Genomic DNA, 20,583 nt, shown 5'->3' with positions numbered 1-20,583 from the left:
GTACTTTCTTCCTTGACAATAATGAGAGGCAGACAATACCATTACTGACATTTTGCTGAATATAAAAACGTTTTATATTGCTAATAGCAAAGTAAAAGGGAATCTTTTGGAAACTTAATGGAACCAAATGGACCTGTTCCATTTGTAGGCCTACTCTAGTTTTTTAAAATGTAATATAAATTGGGGTCCCAGTGATATAAATATAATTAAATGCGTGTCTGTAGCCTAGTGTATTTAGAAATCCTAGTTCTAAGTTCAAACATTAGCCAAATTGTAAAATAAATATAAGAAATAGGCAAACATTTTGAAATTAGCCGATCTACAAGCTCAGTCTTTAGACGGCCTTAATAACCTATTGTGGTGTGTAAAATAGCCTATAGAAAAAAGTTAATAATAATAATAATAATGGTAATAATAAGGGTAGTAATAATAATAATAATACATAAAAAAGTATCGAAAACGGTATCGAAAAAGGTATCGTATCGATTCCCAGGTATCGAAAAAGGTATCGTATCGATTCAGAGGTGAACGATACCCATCTCCGCGGCGTTGAATTTTTTTGGGACCCATAAAATATCCCTGGGACTCATCCGAAAAACTCTTCTGGGGTCCCGGGACTCATTACATTAAAAACCTATTAACATCACTGTTATATACTCATGTTAACTTTATGAACCTAAATACAAATACATTGGACATAAAACATACATTTTAGTACTACTATACTAGTCATTAAGCTACTAATATAGACTGAAGGAATTAAAGCAGGTCATGTTTGGAATTGTAACAGCTGAAATCAATAATATATCATTTTTTTCGATATTAACCTGAGGGCCGCATTAAGTGAAGGTGGGGGCCGCATGTGGCCCCCGGGCCGCCAGTTGCCCATGTATGATCTAGACCATTGTGTGTCGTGTGTTTTTTGAAGCGGTGAAAGCCGCTTCCAAGGTGTGGCTGCCCCATGTCTGTCCCGTGTCTGTCCCGTGCATGCAGAATTGAGGATTGGTCAAGCTTCACATGATAATCCTCCAGACAAAATCATTAATTCATTCAGAATCCATGAAAATATAGAACTAAAGAACATAGAAAGTATAGATCTAGAACACAGAATGTATAGATCTAGAACACAGATTTCATAGCTCTAGAACACATAGAATAAGAATTCACCGCTTCACTTCGAACCAAGGTTTGATTTTTTAAACAAATGCAAGGGTGCCGATACTTTTAGCCACGACTGTAGAAAGACAGAGAGAGGGGGAGAGAGAGAGAGAGGGGGGGAGAGAGAGAGAGGGGGGGGAGAGAGAGAGAGAGGGGGAGAGAGAGAGAGAGAGAGAGAGAGAGAGAGAGAGAGAGAGAGAGAGAGAGAGAGAGAGGGGGGAGAGAGAGAGATGGGAGGGGGGATTAGAGCATCAACCATCACTCAACAGACCCTCCTGACTGTGACCTCATCCACCTGGCCACTTCTCTGATGCAATCTCTTCCTCCTCATCACCACCACATTATCATCATCATCATCACCCATGCGCCCCCCCCCCCCCCCCCCTCCCCTCTATGAGGAGCTGTGGTCAGGGGCGTCACAAGGGGTAGGAAAGTGGGACTGAGTTACTAGGGCCCAAGGTGGTGGAGGGGCCTTCATTATTTTAGCTACTTTAGCTATTGAAAAATAGCAGATATACAAGCTCACAGCGCGGCACGCTGCGAGCTTGTAGATCTGCTATTTTTGAAAAGTCGTGAAAATGTGTGCAAATCTTTGAATATATGTATTTTTTAAGCGAACGTTTGTAACTCAAATTTTGGTTCTGGGGGAAGGTCCCTGGAACTAAATATTTTGAGATGCGGGTCCGTGGCCAAATACATACCATTTTGGGGGTCCTTCACATGAAAAGGTTTGAGCTCCACTGACATCGAAACATAGATTTTTCAAAAAGCCTCAGAAGGATTTGAAATATTCAAAGATTTTCACGATTTTTCAAAAATAGCAGATCTACAAGCTCGCAGCGCGGCACTCGGTGCCGCGCTGTGAGCTTGTATATCTGCTATTTTTCAATAGTTAAAGCACAGGGGCCCCACAGTGAATCCTTGTACCCGGGGCCCAGAATTTGGTGCGACGCCCCTGGCTGTGGTCTCCATATGGGCCCCTGCTGTGTCCAGATACCCTGCCATGGCCTCTCTCTCCCTCCCCGCACGTGTCTCCTTTTACAGAGGAATGGAAAAGAAGAGTCTTTTCTGAGACGAATACCAGAGGAGAACCAGAGAATACACCTTTTATAGCCTATCACACCTTGTACAGCAGTGGTTCCCAGAGTTTTTAGCTTGTGACCAAAAAGCAGAAATTAGACTTTGCCCTGGGACCCAAACATAATGAAAAGAGCAGATCTACAAGCTCGCAACTTGTAGATCGTCTGTTTTCACTACTTCTTAATCATTTGTTGTCTTATTTATGGGATTTCTTAGATTTGTATTTTATTTATTAATGAAATTACTTACAAAAATAATTTCAATTTTTTTTTTTGAAATAATAATCAAAAACGGAATGTAGGAAATAAAAAAGAAATGTAGAAACTAGGGGAAAAATGTGTCGGGAATACACAAATGGGTCCCGACCCAATGCTTGGGAACAGTATCTCCACATTTAAACATCTTACTGTATGTTTCTAATGTGTATAATTTATTTAGTAAATTAATGCCCTACCTTTGTAAAACAGCACAAAAGAATCGTAGAAAGCCGATCCACAAGCCCACAACGCATTGTGACCAGATATATAGGATATCAATTCAGGGGCCCTTGGCTTGAAAACGTCTGAGAACCACCGATTTATATGTGTTGCCCTGGACGGTTTCAAGGACTTAACCCACTTAGACACGTCTGTGTCACTTTAGATGTTAACTGCTTTAAACATTATTTAATTCTTTAGCTATTTGAAAATAGCAGATCTACAAGCTCATAGCGCGGCACCGAGTGGACTGAGTGCCACAGCCACGCTATGACATATTTTGAGATGGGGGTCTGCGATAGGGCGATAAGTCGACTCAACTCAGTAAAATTATTGTTTGATGATGTCATCACATCACACACAACCCCCCAATTATTTGGGGGGGGGGGGGGGGTCCCCAGATGATTAACTTAATGTGAAACATTGTTTTCTCACTCAACTGTAAACAAACCAACATAACGTTTAAGTGTATAGAGGGTATCTGCACATTTCTAAAGTGCCAATTTAAGGACTTTTTAATACCTCTAAAATGGCAAATTAAACATTGTCCAAATTGTCAAATATACAGAGGCAGAAATTGTGAAAAGAGCCGATCTACATGCTCACAATGCCTCACATCACGAGGCGTTGTGAGCATGTAGATCTGCTATTTTCACAGTAGAAAGTATTATTTATTTATTTTTTCAACTTCGACTTTTTCTTTTTTTTTTTGCGGTGTCAAATACATATAATTCTAGGGGTCTTTGTCATGAAAACGTTTGAGAACCAACTGACGTAGAAACGCACATTTTTCAAAAAGCTTAGAAGGATTTAGAAGCCATTTATACAATCGGATCCTCATGTCTTAATGGGTAAAAACTAAAAAGAACAGGAAAAAAAAAAAAATTATGTGTTTGAAGGCCGGGGGGTGGAAAGAAAAATGTCAGAGGACATCAAAGCCACCCTACAGTGGCTCTCATCTAGAGAGAGAGAGAGAGAGAGAGAGAGAGAGAGAGAGAGAGAGAGAGAGAGAGAGCAGTGCAAATGAAATGACCTCCTGACCCCTGATGAAAGGGTCCCGGAGGCCCAGCTGGAGCTCACCCTGCAGGTGTACCAGCCAAGCTACCGCCCCGCCCCGCATCGACCCGGCCCGCCTGGGGCACAGATGTGCCAGCCTCACCCCCACCTCCCCTCCCCTTACCCCTCCAAAACAGGCTTTATGACCGAGAGGCTTTGAAGATGACCCAGGTGCTGCTGGCCCGGAGATCTTAAAAGAAACCCTGATCTTCACCTGTGAAGACGTTGGTCTGGTTTTGGGCCAGCTCATTAAGAACAGGACCCTCTGTACTGGCATGCTTTATGACGGGGGGCCAGGGGGGCCCTTTGAAGAGAGAGGCTCTTTAAAGGTTGGGCCCACGTGTGTGAAGGGGTTCGGCTCAAGGCTTCAGAGGAGGGTGTGTGTCTTCTGATAAGGCACATACTGTACGTACATCTCTCTTAAAATGTCTCTTTCTTTTTTAGTTGGCGCCATGATGAGCGATGGTTTTAATTTGGACACACTCTGGTCCACTGGGCTTTCAGGATAACCACGGTGGAAGAGGTACTTGGATCTTAAAGGAGTAGTTCACCCCCCAAAATGACTTTTTTTCTATTGATTAGTCACGCCATGGAGAGTAGAGTTCAATAATATGTTTTGGTTTTTGTCACATTCCTAAGACAAAAATTTGATTCGAGTAAATTTACCCCCATTGATTCCGGATGGGGACCCGTTTCGAAACGGGTCCCCATCCGGAACGAATGGGGGTAAATTTATTGTTATCACATTTTTGTCTTAGGAATGTGACAAAAAACTAAAAATATTATTGAACTCTACTCTCCATGGCGTGACTAATCAATAGAAAAAAAAGTCATTTTGGGGGGTGAACTACTCCTTTAATATAAAACCACAATGTCGAAATATTCTGGTAAAAAAAAAGTCCTGAGGGGCGCCCGCTGGCCTACTGGTCCAGGCGCATACGACTTAGGTGTCGCCGGTTCGATTCCCATTCCGGACGACATTTGCCATATGTCGCTCCCCATCTCTCCCCCATTTCCTGTCAGTCTAATATCCAAATATACTACAAGTACTAAAGTAAAAGTACAGTACTTATTATGCTCAATGCCCCATTTTGCAAGTTCTTTTCAAAATAGAAACGATTGCAGATCTACAAGCTCACCATACATCACGTTTGCGACACGCTGTGAGCTTGGATGTCTATTTTCAAATACACAGAGTATAATAAGGTAGGGTTTAATTGGTTGAAGGTCAAAAGATGTTTTGTCCAAAAAGTCTACTGTAAATCTAAAAAGTAACTTGTAATTCAAGTTTTCAGATAATTGTAGTGGAGTCAGAAGTACAATATTTGCCTCTGAGATATTTGCCTCAAAAATCAAAAATGTACTTAACTCATTTAGTGCCACCCCTTTCACCACTAGAGGGCGCCCAGTGGCCAGAGAAAATCCCATAGAGATATGCTGGTATATGCAGAAGCCCTGCAGCCATGACTTGCCTGAACACTTTCCTTTGTGCATGACTGCATGTACAGGAAGAGGATGAAGTTAGCTTGAAGTTAGCTATTGGCTACCAAGCATTTTAGAAGCCTTATTTTCGTCAACTTAGCCATGATTAAACCTTGCTCACCTCATGCATGGGAAAAAAACAGAGAAGAATGAGCTCTGAAAAATCCAATGCAATCCTGGATTGCATTGGAGTGGATTTGTGCAGTTTGTTCACAGCTTTCAAACAAAAAAATCCGATTGGAAATCCGTTCAGGCATTCTTGAGATAATCGCCATTATGTTTTACATGTTATGTAAACAAACATGGCTGCCCTGTATGTTAGATGGGGTTGTATGGGGGTGGAACATGCAAAATCGCGATTGAAATCATGTTCACCAGATTTGATGGGGTCCAAAAAAAAAAAAAAAAAAATCAAAAAAAAAATTTTCAATTTTTTTTTTTTTTTTTTTTATATCCCGAACTTGTTCGGGATAGGCACCCTGTGATACGATCATATATCCCGAACTAATTCGGGATAGGCACTCAATGAGTTAAGTACTGGCAGTACTTGACTAAATGTAGCCTACTTCAATTTTTAGTTTTTTTTCTTAGATGCAATTGTGAATAATAGCCATGTAAGATAATGTATACACCATCCATTGGTTCACTGCAGCTCAGGAGATGGTCAGGAGATGTCTATGAAGTGTGCGTTTAAAGGCTTGAAGGCCATTGTCTGAGATGGAGTTGACCACGTTCTCTGGTAGGCTGCTCCACACCCGGACGGTTACTTAACTCCCGACCACTGCAAAAAAATCCTCATCCTGCCTTCATCCTTGTGTCCAGAGTGTCTACCTGATAATCACAGCTCAGGTTTTACAAGGCCGGACATAAAAACTATCAGAGAGGGAGTAGTTTTACCCTCTGCCTTTCATCTCTATGTCTGACTGTGATCACGCTGTCCGAGACGTGCGTCAAACGTGTGTCCGTAACAATCCTATAAAAACAGAACCTGGGTTTCAAGGTGAAGGTGGTGATGATGGCTGAACAGGCTGAACGCTCATACCTTACTCTCCCAGGTGACCTGCAGCTCATCTCTCTCCTCACACAGCTTGCTCTCTTGGTCCTAGAGAGAGAGAGAAGAACAGAGAGGTCAGAGAAAACGCATGTGAAAGCACGTTCACACTAGGAGCTGCAACAGTTAACAGTTAAAAAGTTTAAAAAAGTATATATCAAAAAGTTTAAAAATATCCCACCTACGTACAAGCTCACAGCACATTGCAATGTGATGTGTTGTGAGCTCTTAGATCAGCTATTTTCAATATTGTGTGTTATGCGACAAAGAAAACATCTAAACATCTTTTAAAACACATCACTTTATGATTTTTTGATTAATAAATGGTAAATGGTGCATTTATATAGCGCTTTTATCCAAGGCGCTTTACATAGATTGTGCATTACATTCACCCATTCACACACACATTCATACACCGGTGGCAGAGGAAACCATGCAAGGCACCAACCTGCTCACCGGGAGCAATTATGGGTTCAGAGTCTTGCTCAAGGACTCTTCTACAGTAACTCAGGGGGAGTCCGGATTCGAACTGGGACCCTTCGTGCTCTAATAACGGTTTCTCTACCCCTGAGCTATGCCGCATGAAAAGAACAGTCATGGATATAATAATAGCTAGGAAGATAATTGACAGCTGCAGCCCCAGTTCACAAATAAATGTTCAGGGAACCCCATCACACGTGACCCACCCAACCACCCACCCATCCATCCCTCATCCATTTACCCTGAGCTGTTTCAGTGTTTGCTGCTCCATGTCCTGTAGCTGGTGTCGGAGGTGAGCCACGCTTCTCTCCAGGTCTTCTATCACCTCAGAGGCCTGCAGAACAGAGACACAGAGACACCATGGATCACTGATCGGTTTAGATTGCAACCTTTATTTCAGGGAAACCCATTGAGTCTCTTTGTCTCTTTTCCAATCGGTGCCCTGTGTACAAAAGGACACTCACAACAATGATTTTACAGACAAAACATTATAACATCACACCATCTGAATGTATCATAACCACTAGCTCAGTGGCCTTGAGGTTAGAGTTTCCGCCCTGAGACTGGGAGGTCAGGGTTCAAACCCCGGTCTGGTCACCTCATACCAAAGACTCATTGGACGCAGTGCCTCCCTGCTTGGCACTCAGCATCAAGGGTTGGATTTGGGTCCCTTTTACATACCATTGGTGCCTATTGAGATCGTCAGATTTCACCCAGGTTTTTTCATCTCACTCACTTCACGCCGTCTACTGTCTTCACACAACATAGGCATACACATACACATAGCATAAACATTAACAGAAAGTATCTAGGCTACCTACCATTGAGTGCTCCTGTTGGAGGAGGAGGTGACTCACCTTGGCTGCAGAGAGGGAGTGCTCCTGTTGGAGGAGGAGGTGACTCACCTTGGCTGCAGAGAGGGAGTGCTCCTGTTGGAGGAGGAGGTGACTCACCTTGGCTGCAGAGAGGGAGTGCTCCTGTTGGAGGAGGTGACTCACCTTGGCTGCAGAGAGGGAGGTCTCCTGTTGGAGGAGGAGGTGACTCACCTTGGCTGCAGAGAGGGAGTGCTCCTGTTGGAGGTGGCTCACCTTGGCTGCAGAGAGGGAGTGCTCCTGTTGGAGGAGGAGGTGACTCACCTTGGCTGCAGAGAGGGAGTGCTCCTGCTGGAGGAGGAGGTGACTCACCTTGGCTGCAGAGAGGGAGTGCTCCTGTTGGAGGAGGAGGTGTCTCACCTTGGCTGCAGAGAGGGAGGTCTCCTGTTGGAGGAGGAGGTGACTCACCTTGGCTGCAGAGAGGGAGGTCTCCTGTTGGAGGTGGCTCATGTCGGCCTGGTGTTTGTCCTGGAGCCTCTGCAGGGCCGTCTCCTGCTCCTCAGCCAGCTGCTGGTGTTCTCTCATCAGGGACACGCTCCTACGGGACGGGCAACACATGGAGCGTTCAGACACACAGCTGACAGTTACCTGAGTAGCTGCAACCACTCCAAATGCGTTATTTGAAACGTGAGCTATTATTATAGTGGAGCCCTTGTGCCCTGCAGGAGTTCCAACTGGCCTAACAGTCCTCTCTATGAGGCTGGGAACCAGAGGAACCAGGAATGGATTCCATCACTTTTTGGAACCGTTTCTGGAACCAGTTTTCTCACACTGCCAGAGCCACTACTTCACGAAATCACAAAAATGCATATCCGGTTCCGCTTCCAGAATGGAAGCACTAGCGCTAGGTTACTTAGTAACCCCTGGAGCGGCAATCTGATTTTGGATTGTTTTAATAAAATCTAATCGATTAATAAAGATCAGGGAAACTCGGGCCTGTGCACAGAAAGACATCGGGAATAACTCTGGAAACTCGAGCTTGTGCAGTAAATGAGTTAAAATCCTAACGCATCCCGACCCAACTGGCCCTCCACCCTCTTTCTCTCCCTCCTCCACCCCTCCACCCCCCAGGACCCCTCTGTCCTGTCCTGTCCTGTCCTGTCCTGTCCTGTCCTGTCCTGTCCAGTGACTCCAGTCCAGTACTGTCCCTACCGTCGGTTGGCCTCGTGCAGCTCAGCGCTGATGCCTGCCATGGTGATCTCCAGCTGGGCTTTCTCCTGGCTCAGCCTCTGACGCAGAGCTCCACCTTTCTCCATCTCCTCCGCCTGCTGCTTCACCTGCAGCTCCAGATCACGCACCCTCTGGTCCTGCACCACGCAAATAAACACATATACGCACACACACACAAAAAGGCAGAAGTGTCTAATATTAAACATTTATTTTCAATTCCTTATGTTCTGTCTCGTCCCTGTTCTTGAAAACTATAGTAGCTTGTACAACACATATTTTCATACATTTATATTTGACCCCTGTAGACCTGTGAGTTGACCATGAAGTTGAACTTGTGATTAACCATAACTATCTGATCTTGATGATCAAATTGATACACTGCACTGACTTTCACAAAATGCTCAACCATGGCTGAAACGTAAAGACTTGAGCCAATTTCCAACTAGGAAGTTCAACCAGCATCGGTGCTGTCACAGCCAGACGGGGACACACCTGATCTGGTGAAAACATTTTTAAAATAGCCTTGTAATTGCTATCAAATTCTCCACCGGCTGTCAGTCAGTCAGTCTGTCTGTCAGTCACGTCACACATCACACTTTTCCCCTACTCATATCTCCGCCACCGTTGCCCCTATCCATGCAAAACTTTGCACACACACACACACACACACACACACACACACACACACACACACACACACACACACACACACACTCACACTCTTTGGCTGCCAAACCACAACCTCCACCCCTCATTTCTCACATGGCCCTCTTCTAGCGCCACCATGAGGCCGATTATTGCAAAACACATTTTCTGACACTGCTCCTACAGATTCAAATTCAAAAGTTCAAATATGATGATTGTGGGGGTCACGGCCTGAAAAGGTTGAGAACCACTGTTTTAGGCGGCATTCACACAGGCACGTTTTATTGCGATTAAAACGAATCCTCTAACGTATTGTCGGAAAATACGCAACGTTTGGGCATGTATGAAGACACATCCGTATTCTTTTTCGAATCAAAGAAACGAATGCAAATCCACAAAAAAACAATGGTTTCGATTCGCTACAGCAAACGCTTCACTGTTGGTGTGAATCCATCCGTCTTAAATACAGGCAATGAAACATTGTGGTAGGCTATAGAGCCATGTGCGGGTTAAATCCATAGTTATTTATAAAAGGTTAAATCCCCCTCCAGTCCAGACCGTCCGCTCTCATTAGATTTCTGACCATTCTGGCCGCCTCCTCCCCTCATTGATTTAATTTCTGATCACCGCTCCCTCGATCGCACATAGTGTATTATTTGTGAGGAGTTGCTCACAGTTAGATAAAAGGAAAGTGCCACTGGAGTCACTTGTATAGATGTGTGGGTCTCTCGCTCTTGCTCGCGCGCGCGCTCTCCGTGCCAAATCATGTCCAAAAGGAGATGCTACGCTCGGAGCGCAGAGAGGGAGCCAGCGGAGGGCAAGACGAGGGGCAGACAGAGAGAGAAAGAGAGAGAAAGAGAGAGAGAGAGACAGAGAGAGAGAGAGAGGTTGACGTTCTCCTCTTCGTAGATATTCATATCTTGCTAAAGTATTTGCTGTCTAGTTTATTGCTGGTAGATTTTGCGAGTCCCTCCGGCCGCCGCTCGTTTTATTTTTTGATCGCCCGTTTACGACCGTCGACCGCAGATAAATAGGCTAACGCCTGCGCCGCAATTTCGCGGGGGTCCTGTGGTTACATTGTGAGTTGAACTTGAAGAATTAATAAACACAGGGAGATGGAGGAGGCATTATTATGCAGCTTGGATACATACATGTCCCGTGGACAGACGTGGACTTCCTTGTTTCGGATGACAATGTGCAGTGTGAGGGCAAACGTATCAATTAAATATGCAAGAATGTGGCAACTTCACCCCTCCCATTCGCACGACTAAACCGAATTATATTATGAGAATGTGGCCTTAGACTCAGCGCACCTAACTTTATAATGCTTTTCCATTACGCGAACTTCCGCACGTAAAACAAAAACTAAGGGTCTGTAAGCAAGAATCAGAACCCATATTAACTGCCCCGTACGATCAGGTTGAGATGGTGCCTGGCATGGCTTCCTCCAGCGTCGGTCAGTGTGCCGACGTGTAAAAAGGGCGAACGCAACGACCATCGTGAAGTGCTTTGAATAAAGGCACTGTAGAAAAGCAGGCACATATTTTTTTTTTTACCAGTCAGGCTTGTTATGGAAGAATGACGTTGGCGAGAGCGGCTCCAGAGAAACCTAAATGACAAAGCGTGCAAAAGCTTACACTGAGAGAGCCTTATGCTGCGTGGCTTAGTGGAGGGAGAGAGCAGCTCTTCAATGGTCTTATTGAATTCACTAAATGTCAAGCTCTCAATCAGGGGTTCCTGCTTTTCAATGAGAGGCTGCTGGCCATCAAAGGACAGCTGCTGGGAGACCCCAAACCTCCACCAGTGTCCTTCTGACCCCGAAATGTCTCTGCCGCTCCGCCATACTGTCCCCCCTTTGCACGAGAGAGAGAGTGTGTGTGTGTGTGTGTGTGTGTGTGTGTGTGTGTGTGTGTGTGTGTGACTGGTGTGTGTGTGTGTGTGTGTGTGTGTGTGTGTGTGTGTGTGTGTGTGTGTGTGTGTGTGTGTGTGTGTGTGTGTGTGTGCGTGTGCATATATGACACTATGGAATGCAGCATCAGCAGGCTGATATAAGCGATGACAGGCCGCTGATTAAAGATGGAGCGTGCTAGTCTATGTAGCCGATGACTGATCCTGGTGATGACAGGAGGAGGGGGTGGGGGGGTGTTTGGAAAAGAAAAAGGGGGGTGGGGGGTGAAGGAGGAGAAGGAGACTCTCTCTCTCTCTCTCTCTCTGTCACAGCCAGTGAGGAGGAGGAGAAGAGGGGTCCTTTGTCTCGGTGTGGTGGGCCTTCAGAATAGAACAAGGGGCCCCGTGTGTGTGTGCGTGTTGTGTGTTGTGCCGAGACGCGTGCTGACACTTAGCAGCCTGGCAGGGGATGAGAGGGAGGGGGGGGGGGGGGGGGGGGGGGGGGGGGGCTACACCTGGGACACTCTGAGTGACAGCGGAGTGTGTCCGTGCCTAACTGCCTGTTCCAGAGGGGAGTGTCCTGTGGGGTGCGATGTAAAAACTAAGACCAAGGCTACACTAATCTGGATCTTTTTTTATAAACTCTTTAGATTGTTTTATATCCACATGACAAAACTATCCAGGTCTAAAAAGAATCCATGCCTACACAGAATAAATCTTCACTTGTTTATCTGGTTACAAAAAGATCCGGTTTAGTGTCCGAAATCTCCAGCTTGGTGTGGTTGCAAGACCCGAGCGCACCACAAAATGTGCCATTAGAAAAAGATCCATATTCGTATATCAGTGAGACAGGGTTTCTGAACCTGTCTTAATTTCAAGGACCCCCAGGATCCCAGTTTGATATGCATGCATTAGGCCCCAGACCCCCATTTTTAAATCCTTGGGACGTCGATCTTCACTGGACAATCCTCAGTGTTAATGTAACTTAGACAAACATACATGTGCATAGCGATAGAGACAGACAGGCAGATCTACATGAAGGATCGAGGCATCTGCACATCCTTAAGTGTGCACGTTGGAGGTCAGTTTTTCTTTTCCTCTTTGCAACAAACAAGGTTACTTTATTTAAGGCAGGGATATCGAAGTGGTCGGGGAGTCATCGGATCGTTAAAGTATTTCACATTACATAAGTGTCTTTCTTGAAATTGGCTGTCATAAAACTAGTAAGACGCCTCAGGGCGACAAGCGCCACAGTGATGTGGACATCAGGAGTGTGGACATCAGGGATCTCCATATATGGGCATAAAAGCAGATTTGTTCCCCTGGTATCACAGGGATCTCCATATGTCCATATATGGGCATTAAAGGGATTTGTTACCCCTGGAATCAAAGGGATCTCTCATCTCTCTAACAGGGCATCATTAATATTGATGACATCAGGGAACTCCATAAATGGGCATAAAAGGGATTCTGTTAGTGTGACATCACAGTGAAGCCAGAGTGTGGTGTCAGAGCGGCAAACCAATTCTGGTAGAGTGGTTCCCCTGACATCACAGTGACATCAGAGCCTGATGACATCATGATGACACATTTTTACGGTCTACGGGTATTGGGTTTGCCCATAGAAAAATGTGTACATGGACATGACAAGCTGTGACATTTCTCATGGTAAACTGTGACCTTCGGTCGCAAATATCATTGAGGTTTTCACAACACGATTGATGGCCAAGAAGGCATCACACATTGCAGGACATTTCACTGAACCTATAGCCGAGTTGTAGCTGAGCTTCTGGCCAATGACAGAGAGTGTTGTTGTGGAGGCGACATTAACAACATGAAGCTCAGGGATTGGTCGAGAGGGATGTTTTGTTGTGAAAATCAGTTAAATAGTAGTATAAAAAGTTGGAACGATAAACTGAGGATTATATGTCTCTGCCAGATGTCAACCAGTCAATGGAATTCTTGTAAAAGTATTTCTATATTGCAGGGTTGACACTTTTACTTAAGTACAACATTTGAGTACTTTTTCCACCACTGGTCTTCATCTTCATAAACTCAGTCACCAGAAAAGATCTAATCTTCTGTGTAGAGCTCTAAGCCCCTTTACCACCGCAAGGTGGAACCAGAACTTTCCAGAACCTAAACCTATTTCTTTGATTTACTTTTCCATAGCGGACGGCCTGGTTTCAGACAAGCTTCTGGGAACCTTTTTTTAAGGACCTGCTCCTGAGGTAGAACTAAACTAGAGTTCTGGGAACCTATGGGCGGAGCCAGCAGCGCCGCTTGCTGCTCTTTTTTGGGACCTTCCCGGTCAGGACTGGTTGTATGGAAACGTAAGCAGAACTTGGTCCCGGAACTTCACAGGTTCTGGAAAGTTCTGGTTCTAGAGTTGAGGCATTACATTTTGTATAGCACGGTTCTATTGTGAAAATAGCAGATCTACATGCTCACCTTGTGAGCATGTAGATCTGCTATTTTCACAATGTCTGCCTCTATATATTTGACAATTTCGCCAATGTTTAATTTGTCATTTTAGAGGTATTAAAAAAGTCCTTAAACTGCCACTTAAGAAATGTGCATATACCCTCTATATACTGAAACTTCATGCTGGTTTGTTTACTGTTGAGTGAGGAAACAATGTTGCACATTAAGTTAATCATCTGGGGACCGCTCCTGTGGGTCACGACCCACAGGTTGAGAACCAGTGCTGGAGAGGAGGACAGGATCAAAACAAGGAGACAACCGATACACGCCTCCTCCCCAACCTCTGTGTCTACGGAGCATTTCTCCCGCCCATCAAACCAGATCCGTTCTGCTTGATTCCACTCAGTCACGATCATCAATCATGTTTGACTGTGATGGGGAGTTGGCTGGGAGGTGTGTGTGTGTGTGTGTGTGTGTGTGTGTGTGTGTGTGCGTGCGTGCGTGCGTGCGTGCGTGCGTGCGTGCGTGCGTGCGTGCGTGCGTGCGTGCGTGCGTGCGTGCGTGCATGCGTGCGTGCTTGCGTGCGCGTGCGTGTGCGCGTGTGTGTGTGAGAGTGTGCGTGCGCGAACCAGGTGAACTTTTCACACGCCTGTCCTGCGTGTGAACCACTACTGGCACCGGCGTTAACCCATTCAGGGTTATTTAATGATTTAACAATTTAAAAATAGCAGATCTACAGATCTATCTACAGATCTACAGAGTGCCGCGCTGTGAGCTTGTAGATCTGCTATTTTTGATTTTTTTTCTTTTTTTTTTTTTACTTTTTTATCTTTTTAAAAGTGAAGATTTGTAACTACCGGTATTTGCTTCTTTGTGGTCCCTGGAACAACATATTTTGAGATGGGGGTCCACGACAAAACACATATAATTTGGGGGTCCTTGACATGAAAAAGTTAGAGAACCACTGATTTAGAAGAAGGATTTAGAAGACATTTATAGAATGGGGTCAAAAATATTCAAAGACTTAGAATAATATTTTAGTTTTTTGTAATTGTTGTAATAGTTAAACATTAAAGTGGTTCAAATCTAAAGTGACACAGATCTTCGTTCAGGTCTAAACGGGTTAAGCCCTTGATGAGGCCCGCTGCCTCCAGGCTCAGGTAAGAGCAGGCTGATCACTGGTGATGATGAAGCAACACACTGTAATGCTCAGAGTCATGGATGACCGCTATGAACACAGATACACCACAATGTGCATCTGATTATGTTTTATTGGTTTCACTGCTATGCTGTGTCCTTTGTGTACTGTCAGTAATAGGGGTGCAACGATATAGTAACTGAATCGAAACATTGTTTTTAATTTGCAATGATCTACTATAGAGTTTGCAAAAGCAAAGTCTCTCTGCATTCTATGATCCTATAGTTTACTGAGGCACTAGTACACTGTCTCTCTGCATTCTATGATCCTATAGTTTACTGAGACGCTACGCTGTCTCTCTGCATTCTATGATCCTATAGTTTACTGAGACGCTACGCTGTCTCTCTGCATTCTATGATCATATAGTTTACTGAGACGCTACGCTGTCTCTCTGCATTCTATGATCCTATAGTTTACTGAGACGCTACGCTGTCTCTCTGCATTCTATGATCATATAGTTTACTGAGACGCTACGCTGTCTCTCTGCATTCTATGATCCTATAGTTTACTGAGGCACTAGTACACTGTCTCTCTGCATTCTATGATCCTATAGTTTACTGAGGCACTAGTACACTGTCTCTCTGCATTCTATGATCCTATAGTTTACTGAGACGCTAGTACGCTGTCTCTCTGCATTCTATGATCCTATAGTTTTACTGAGGCACTAGTACACTGTCTCTCTGCATTCTATGATCCTATAGTTTACTGAGACGCTAGTACGCTGTCTCTCTGCATTCTATGATCCTATAGTTTACTGAGACGCTAGTACGCTGTCTCTCTGCATTCTATGATCCTATAGTTTACTGAGGCACTAGTACACTGTCTCTCTGCATTCTATGATCCTATAGTTTACTGAGGCACTAGTACACTGTCTCTGCATTCTATGATCCTATAGTTTACTGAGGCACTAGTACACTGTCTCTGCATTCTATGATCCTATAGTTTACTGAGACGCTAGTACACTGTCTCTCTGCATTCTATGATCCTATAGTTTACTGAGGCACTAATACGCTGTCTCTCTGCATTCTATGATCCTATAGTTTACTGAGACGCTACGCTGTCTCTCTGCATTCTATGATCATATAGTTTACTGAGACGCTAGTACGCTGTCTCTCTGCATTCTATGATCCTATAGTTTACTGAGGCACTAGTACGCTGTCTCTCTGCATTCTATGATCCTATAGTTTACTGAGACGCTACGCTGTCTCTCTGCATTCTATGATCATATAGTTTACTGAGACGCTACGCTGTCTCTCTGCATTCTATCATCCTATAGTTTACTGAGGCACTAGTACACTGTCTCTCTGCATTCTATGATCCTATAGTTTACTGAGGCACTAGTACACTGTCTCTCTGCATTCTATGATCCTATAGTTTACTGAGGCACTAGTACACTGTCTCTCTGCATTCTATGATCCTATAGTTTACTGAGACGCTACGCTGTCTCTCTGCATTCTATGATCCTATAGTTTACTGAGACACTAGTACGCTGTCTCTCTGCATTCTATGATCCTATAGTTTACTGAGACGCTACGCTGTCTCTCTGCATTCTATGATCATATAGTTTACTGAGACGCTACGCTGTCTCTCTGCATTCTATGATCATATAGTTTACTGAGACGCTACGCTGTCTCTCTGCATTCTATGATCCTATAGTTTACTGAGGCACTAGTACACTGTCTCTGCATTCTATGATCCTATAGTTTACTGAGGCACTAGTACACTGTCTCTCTGCATTCTATGATCCTATAGTTTACTGAGGCACTAGTACACTGTCTCTCTGCATTCTATGATCCTATAGTTTACTGAGGCACTAGTACACTGTCTCTCTGCATTCTATGATCATATAGTTTACTGAGACACTAGTACACTGTCTCTCTGCATTCTATGATCCTATAGTTTACTGAGGCACTAGTACACTGTCTCTCTGCATTCTATGATCCTATAGTTTACTGAGGCACTAGTACACTGTCTCTCTGCATTCTATGATCCTATAGTTTACTGAGGCACTAGTACACTGTCTCTCTGCATTCTATCATCCTATAGTTTACTGAGGCACTAGTACACTGTCTCTCTGCATTCTATGTTTTTACCTTGCTTATTGTTAAGTTGCTGGATAACAGCGTCTGCAACTGTAAATGCCTACATTGTAATTTGTTGAAATTGTAAGCTTGTAGATTGGCTTTTTTTATATAGCGCTTTAGTGGTTGAATAAAATATATGTATGTTTTTCTTTTGACAAATATATAATTATTTGGGAGTCCTAGACGAGATAAAGTTCAAGCAGCAGTGATCCAGGACTAAATGTGGAATGACATCATAGGACCTCATATAAACCTGTATCTGGGGTCGAGCTCTAATTAATGGAAGCTGACGTTTCATTACAGAGACATCAAACACTACGGGAGCTGCAATAACTCACCTCAGGTGACTGAACACAGGTGTGTGTGTGTGTGTGTGTGTGTGTGTGTGTGTGTGTGTGTGTGTGTGTGTGTGTGTGTGTGTGTGTGTGCTGTGTGTGTGTGTGTGTGTGTGTGTGTGTGTGTGTGTGTGATCATAGAGAGATCTTTTCATCCTCGCCTGTCCTTAATTATAAAAGAGGACCTGACTATAAGAGTCCTGTCCTATGCTTGATGCCTCTTAAATGTGAGCCTGCTGACAGACCCAGGACAGATGCAGTGTGTGTGTGTGTGTGTGTGTGTGTGTGTGTGTGTGTGTGTGTGTGTGTGTGTGTGTGTGTGTGTGTGTGTGTGTGTGTGTGTGTGTGTGTGTGTGTGCATGCATGCGTTCACGCGTGTGAGTGTTACCTGTAACAACCGCTGAATTGTATGTACGTGTGACTCACAGCAGCTTGTGTCTGGCTGTTGTACCGTATTAACACTTTCGGTGCCAATCCCGTCCAGGAAAGTGATAAGGGGGTGGAGGGAGGGGAGGTGGCTCGCCATGGCCCCATTATCTCGTCCAGAGACAAGTTAACTGGTTACCATGGTTACCAGGTAAACAGACGCTTGCTGTGGCCGCTGGTGAGCGAAACAACTACCGGTACATATCCCATGGTTGTGGAGATATGAGCAGGGCAAAAGTGTGACGTGTGACGTGTGGCGTGTGACGGACGGACGGAGAGACAGACAGACAGACAGACAGACAGACAGCTGGTGGAGGTTTTGGTAGTAAATGCGACCTACGGTCGCAATAACACTCACAGCAGCTTGTGTCTGGCTGTTGTACTGTATTTAAGGTGTTGTACTGTTAATTAAGGTGCTGTACTGTACATAACACTCACATTGGCCTGGCTCTGTGTGTTGTGCTGTATTAAAGACTCACAGCAGCTTGTGTCTGCATGTTGTACTGTATTAAAGACTCACAGCAGCTTGTGACTGCATGTTGTACTGTATTAAAGACTCACAGCAGCTTGTGTCTGCATGTTGTACTGTATTAAAGACTCACAGCAGCTTGTGTCTGCATGTTGTACTGTATTAAAGACTCACAGCAGCTTGTGTCTGTGTGTTGTACTGTATTAAAGACTCACAGCAGCTTGTGACTGCATGTTGTACTGTATTAAAGACTCACAGCAGCTTGTGTCTGCATGTTGTACTGTATTAAAGACTCACAGCAGCTTGTGTCTGCATGTTGTACTGTATTAAAGACTCACAGCAGCTTGTGTCTGCATGTTGTACTGTATTAAAGACTCACAGCAGCTTGTGTCTGCATGTTGTACTGTATTAAAGACTCACAGCAGCTTGTGTCTGCATGTTGTACTGTATTAAAGACTCACAGCAGCTTGTGACTGCATGTTGTACTGTATTAAAGACTCACAGCAGCTTGTGTCTGCATGTTGTACTGTATTAAAGACTCACAGCAGCTTGTGTCTGCATGTTGTACTGTATTAAAGACTCACAGCAGCTTGTGACTGTGTGTTGTACTGTATTAAAGACTCACAGCAGCTTGTGAATGTGTGTTGTACTGTAGTAAAGACTCACAGCAGCTTGTGACTGCATGTTGTACTGTATTAAAGACTCACAGTAGCTTGTGTCTGCATGTTGTACTGTATTAAAGACTCACAGCAGCTTGTGTCTGCATGTTGTACTGTATTAAAGACTCACAGCAGCTTGTGACTGCATGTTGTACTGTATTAAAGACTCACAGCAGCTTGTGTCTGCATGTTGTACTGTATTAAAGACTCACAGCAGCTTGTGTCTGCGTGTTGTACTGTATTAAAGACTCACAGCAGCTTGTGACTGCATGTTGTACTGTATTAAAGACTCACAGCAGCTTGTGTCTGCATGTTGTACTGTATTAAAGACTCACAGCAGCTTGTGACTGCATGTTGTACTGTATTAAAGACTCACAGCAGCTTGTGTCTGCATGTTGTACTGTATTAAAGACTCACAGCAGCTTGTGACTGCGTGTTGTACTGTATTAAAGACTCACAGCAGCTTGTGAATGTGTGTTGTACTGTATTAAAGACTCACAGCAGCTTGTGTCTGCATGTTGTACTGTATTAAAGACTCACAGCAGCTTGTGTCTGCATGTTGTACTGTATTAAAGACTCACAGCAGCTTGTGACTGCATGTTGTACTGTATTAAAGACTCACAGCAGCTTGTGTCTGCATGTTGTACTGTATTAAAGACTCACAGCAGCTTGTGACTGCATGTTGTACTGTATTAAAGACTCACAGCAGCTTGTGTCTGCATGTTGTACTGTATTAAAGACTCACAACAGCTTGTGTCTGCATGTTGTACTGTATTAAAGACTCACAGCAGCTTGTGTCTGCATGTTGTACTGTATTAAAGACTCACAGCAGCTTGTGACTGCATGTTGTACTGTATTAAAGACTCACAGTAGCTTGTGTCTGCATGTTGTACTGTATTAAAGACTCACAGCAGCTTGTGTCTGCATGTTGTACTGTATTAAAGACTCACAGCAGCTTGTGACTGCATGTTGTACTGTAGTAAAGACTCACAGCAGCTCTTGACTGCATGTTGTACTGTAGTAAAGACTCACAGCAGCTTGTGTCTGCATGTTGTACTGTATTAAAGACTCACAGCAGCTTGTGACTGCATGTTGTACTGTATTAAAGACTCACAGCAGCTTGTGTCTGCGTGTTGTACTGTATTAAAGACTCACAGCAGCTTGTGTCTGTGTGTTGTACTGTATTAAAGACTCACAGCAGCTTGTGACTGCATGTTGTACTGTATTAAAGACTCACAGCAGCTTGTGTCTGCATGTTGTACTGTATTAAAGACTCACAGCAGCTTGTGTCTGCATGTTGTACTGTATTAAAGACTCACAGCAGCTTGTGACTGCATGTTGTACTGTATTAAAGACTCACAGCAGCTTGTGTCTGCATGTTGTACTGTATTAAAGACTCACAGCAGCTTGTGTCTGCATGTTGTACTGTATTAAAGACTCACAGCAGCTTGTGTCTGCATGTTGTACTGTATTAAAGACTCACAGCAGCTTGTGTCTGCATGTTGTACTGTATTAAAGACTCACAGCAGCTTGTGTCTGCATGTTGTACTGTAGTAAAGACTCACAGCAGCTTGTGTCTGCATGTTGTACTGTATTAAAGACTCACAGCAGCTTGTGACTGCATGTTGTAC

The 20,583-nt window shown here is 44.2% G+C and overlaps 1 protein-coding gene across 1 annotated transcript in view; it reads right to left on the bottom strand.

Annotated features, from left to right (window-relative positions):
* The window catches only part of cep112 (centrosomal protein 112), a gene marked incomplete at both ends in the record, with an annotated part of 95,387 nt that overhangs the window by 56,419 nt on the left and 18,385 nt on the right, over window positions 1–20,583 (bottom strand). The window contains 4 exons of the mRNA XM_080722977.1: window positions 6,295–6,354; window positions 7,025–7,117; window positions 8,064–8,193; window positions 8,808–8,962. Of these exons, the coding sequence (XP_080579103.1) occupies window positions 6,295–6,354; window positions 7,025–7,117; window positions 8,064–8,193; window positions 8,808–8,962 (438 nt within the window). The remainder of the gene's footprint in view (window positions 1–6,294; window positions 6,355–7,024; window positions 7,118–8,063; window positions 8,194–8,807; window positions 8,963–20,583) is intronic.

This window comes from Nannobrachium achirus (genome assembly GCF_963921795.1).
Source record: "Nannobrachium achirus genome assembly, chromosome: 4".
NCBI lineage: Eukaryota > Metazoa > Chordata > Actinopteri > Myctophiformes > Myctophidae > Nannobrachium > Nannobrachium achirus.
The sequence above is the reverse complement of the archived record's forward strand: the minus strand, read 5'-3'. Positions and strand labels throughout refer to the sequence as shown.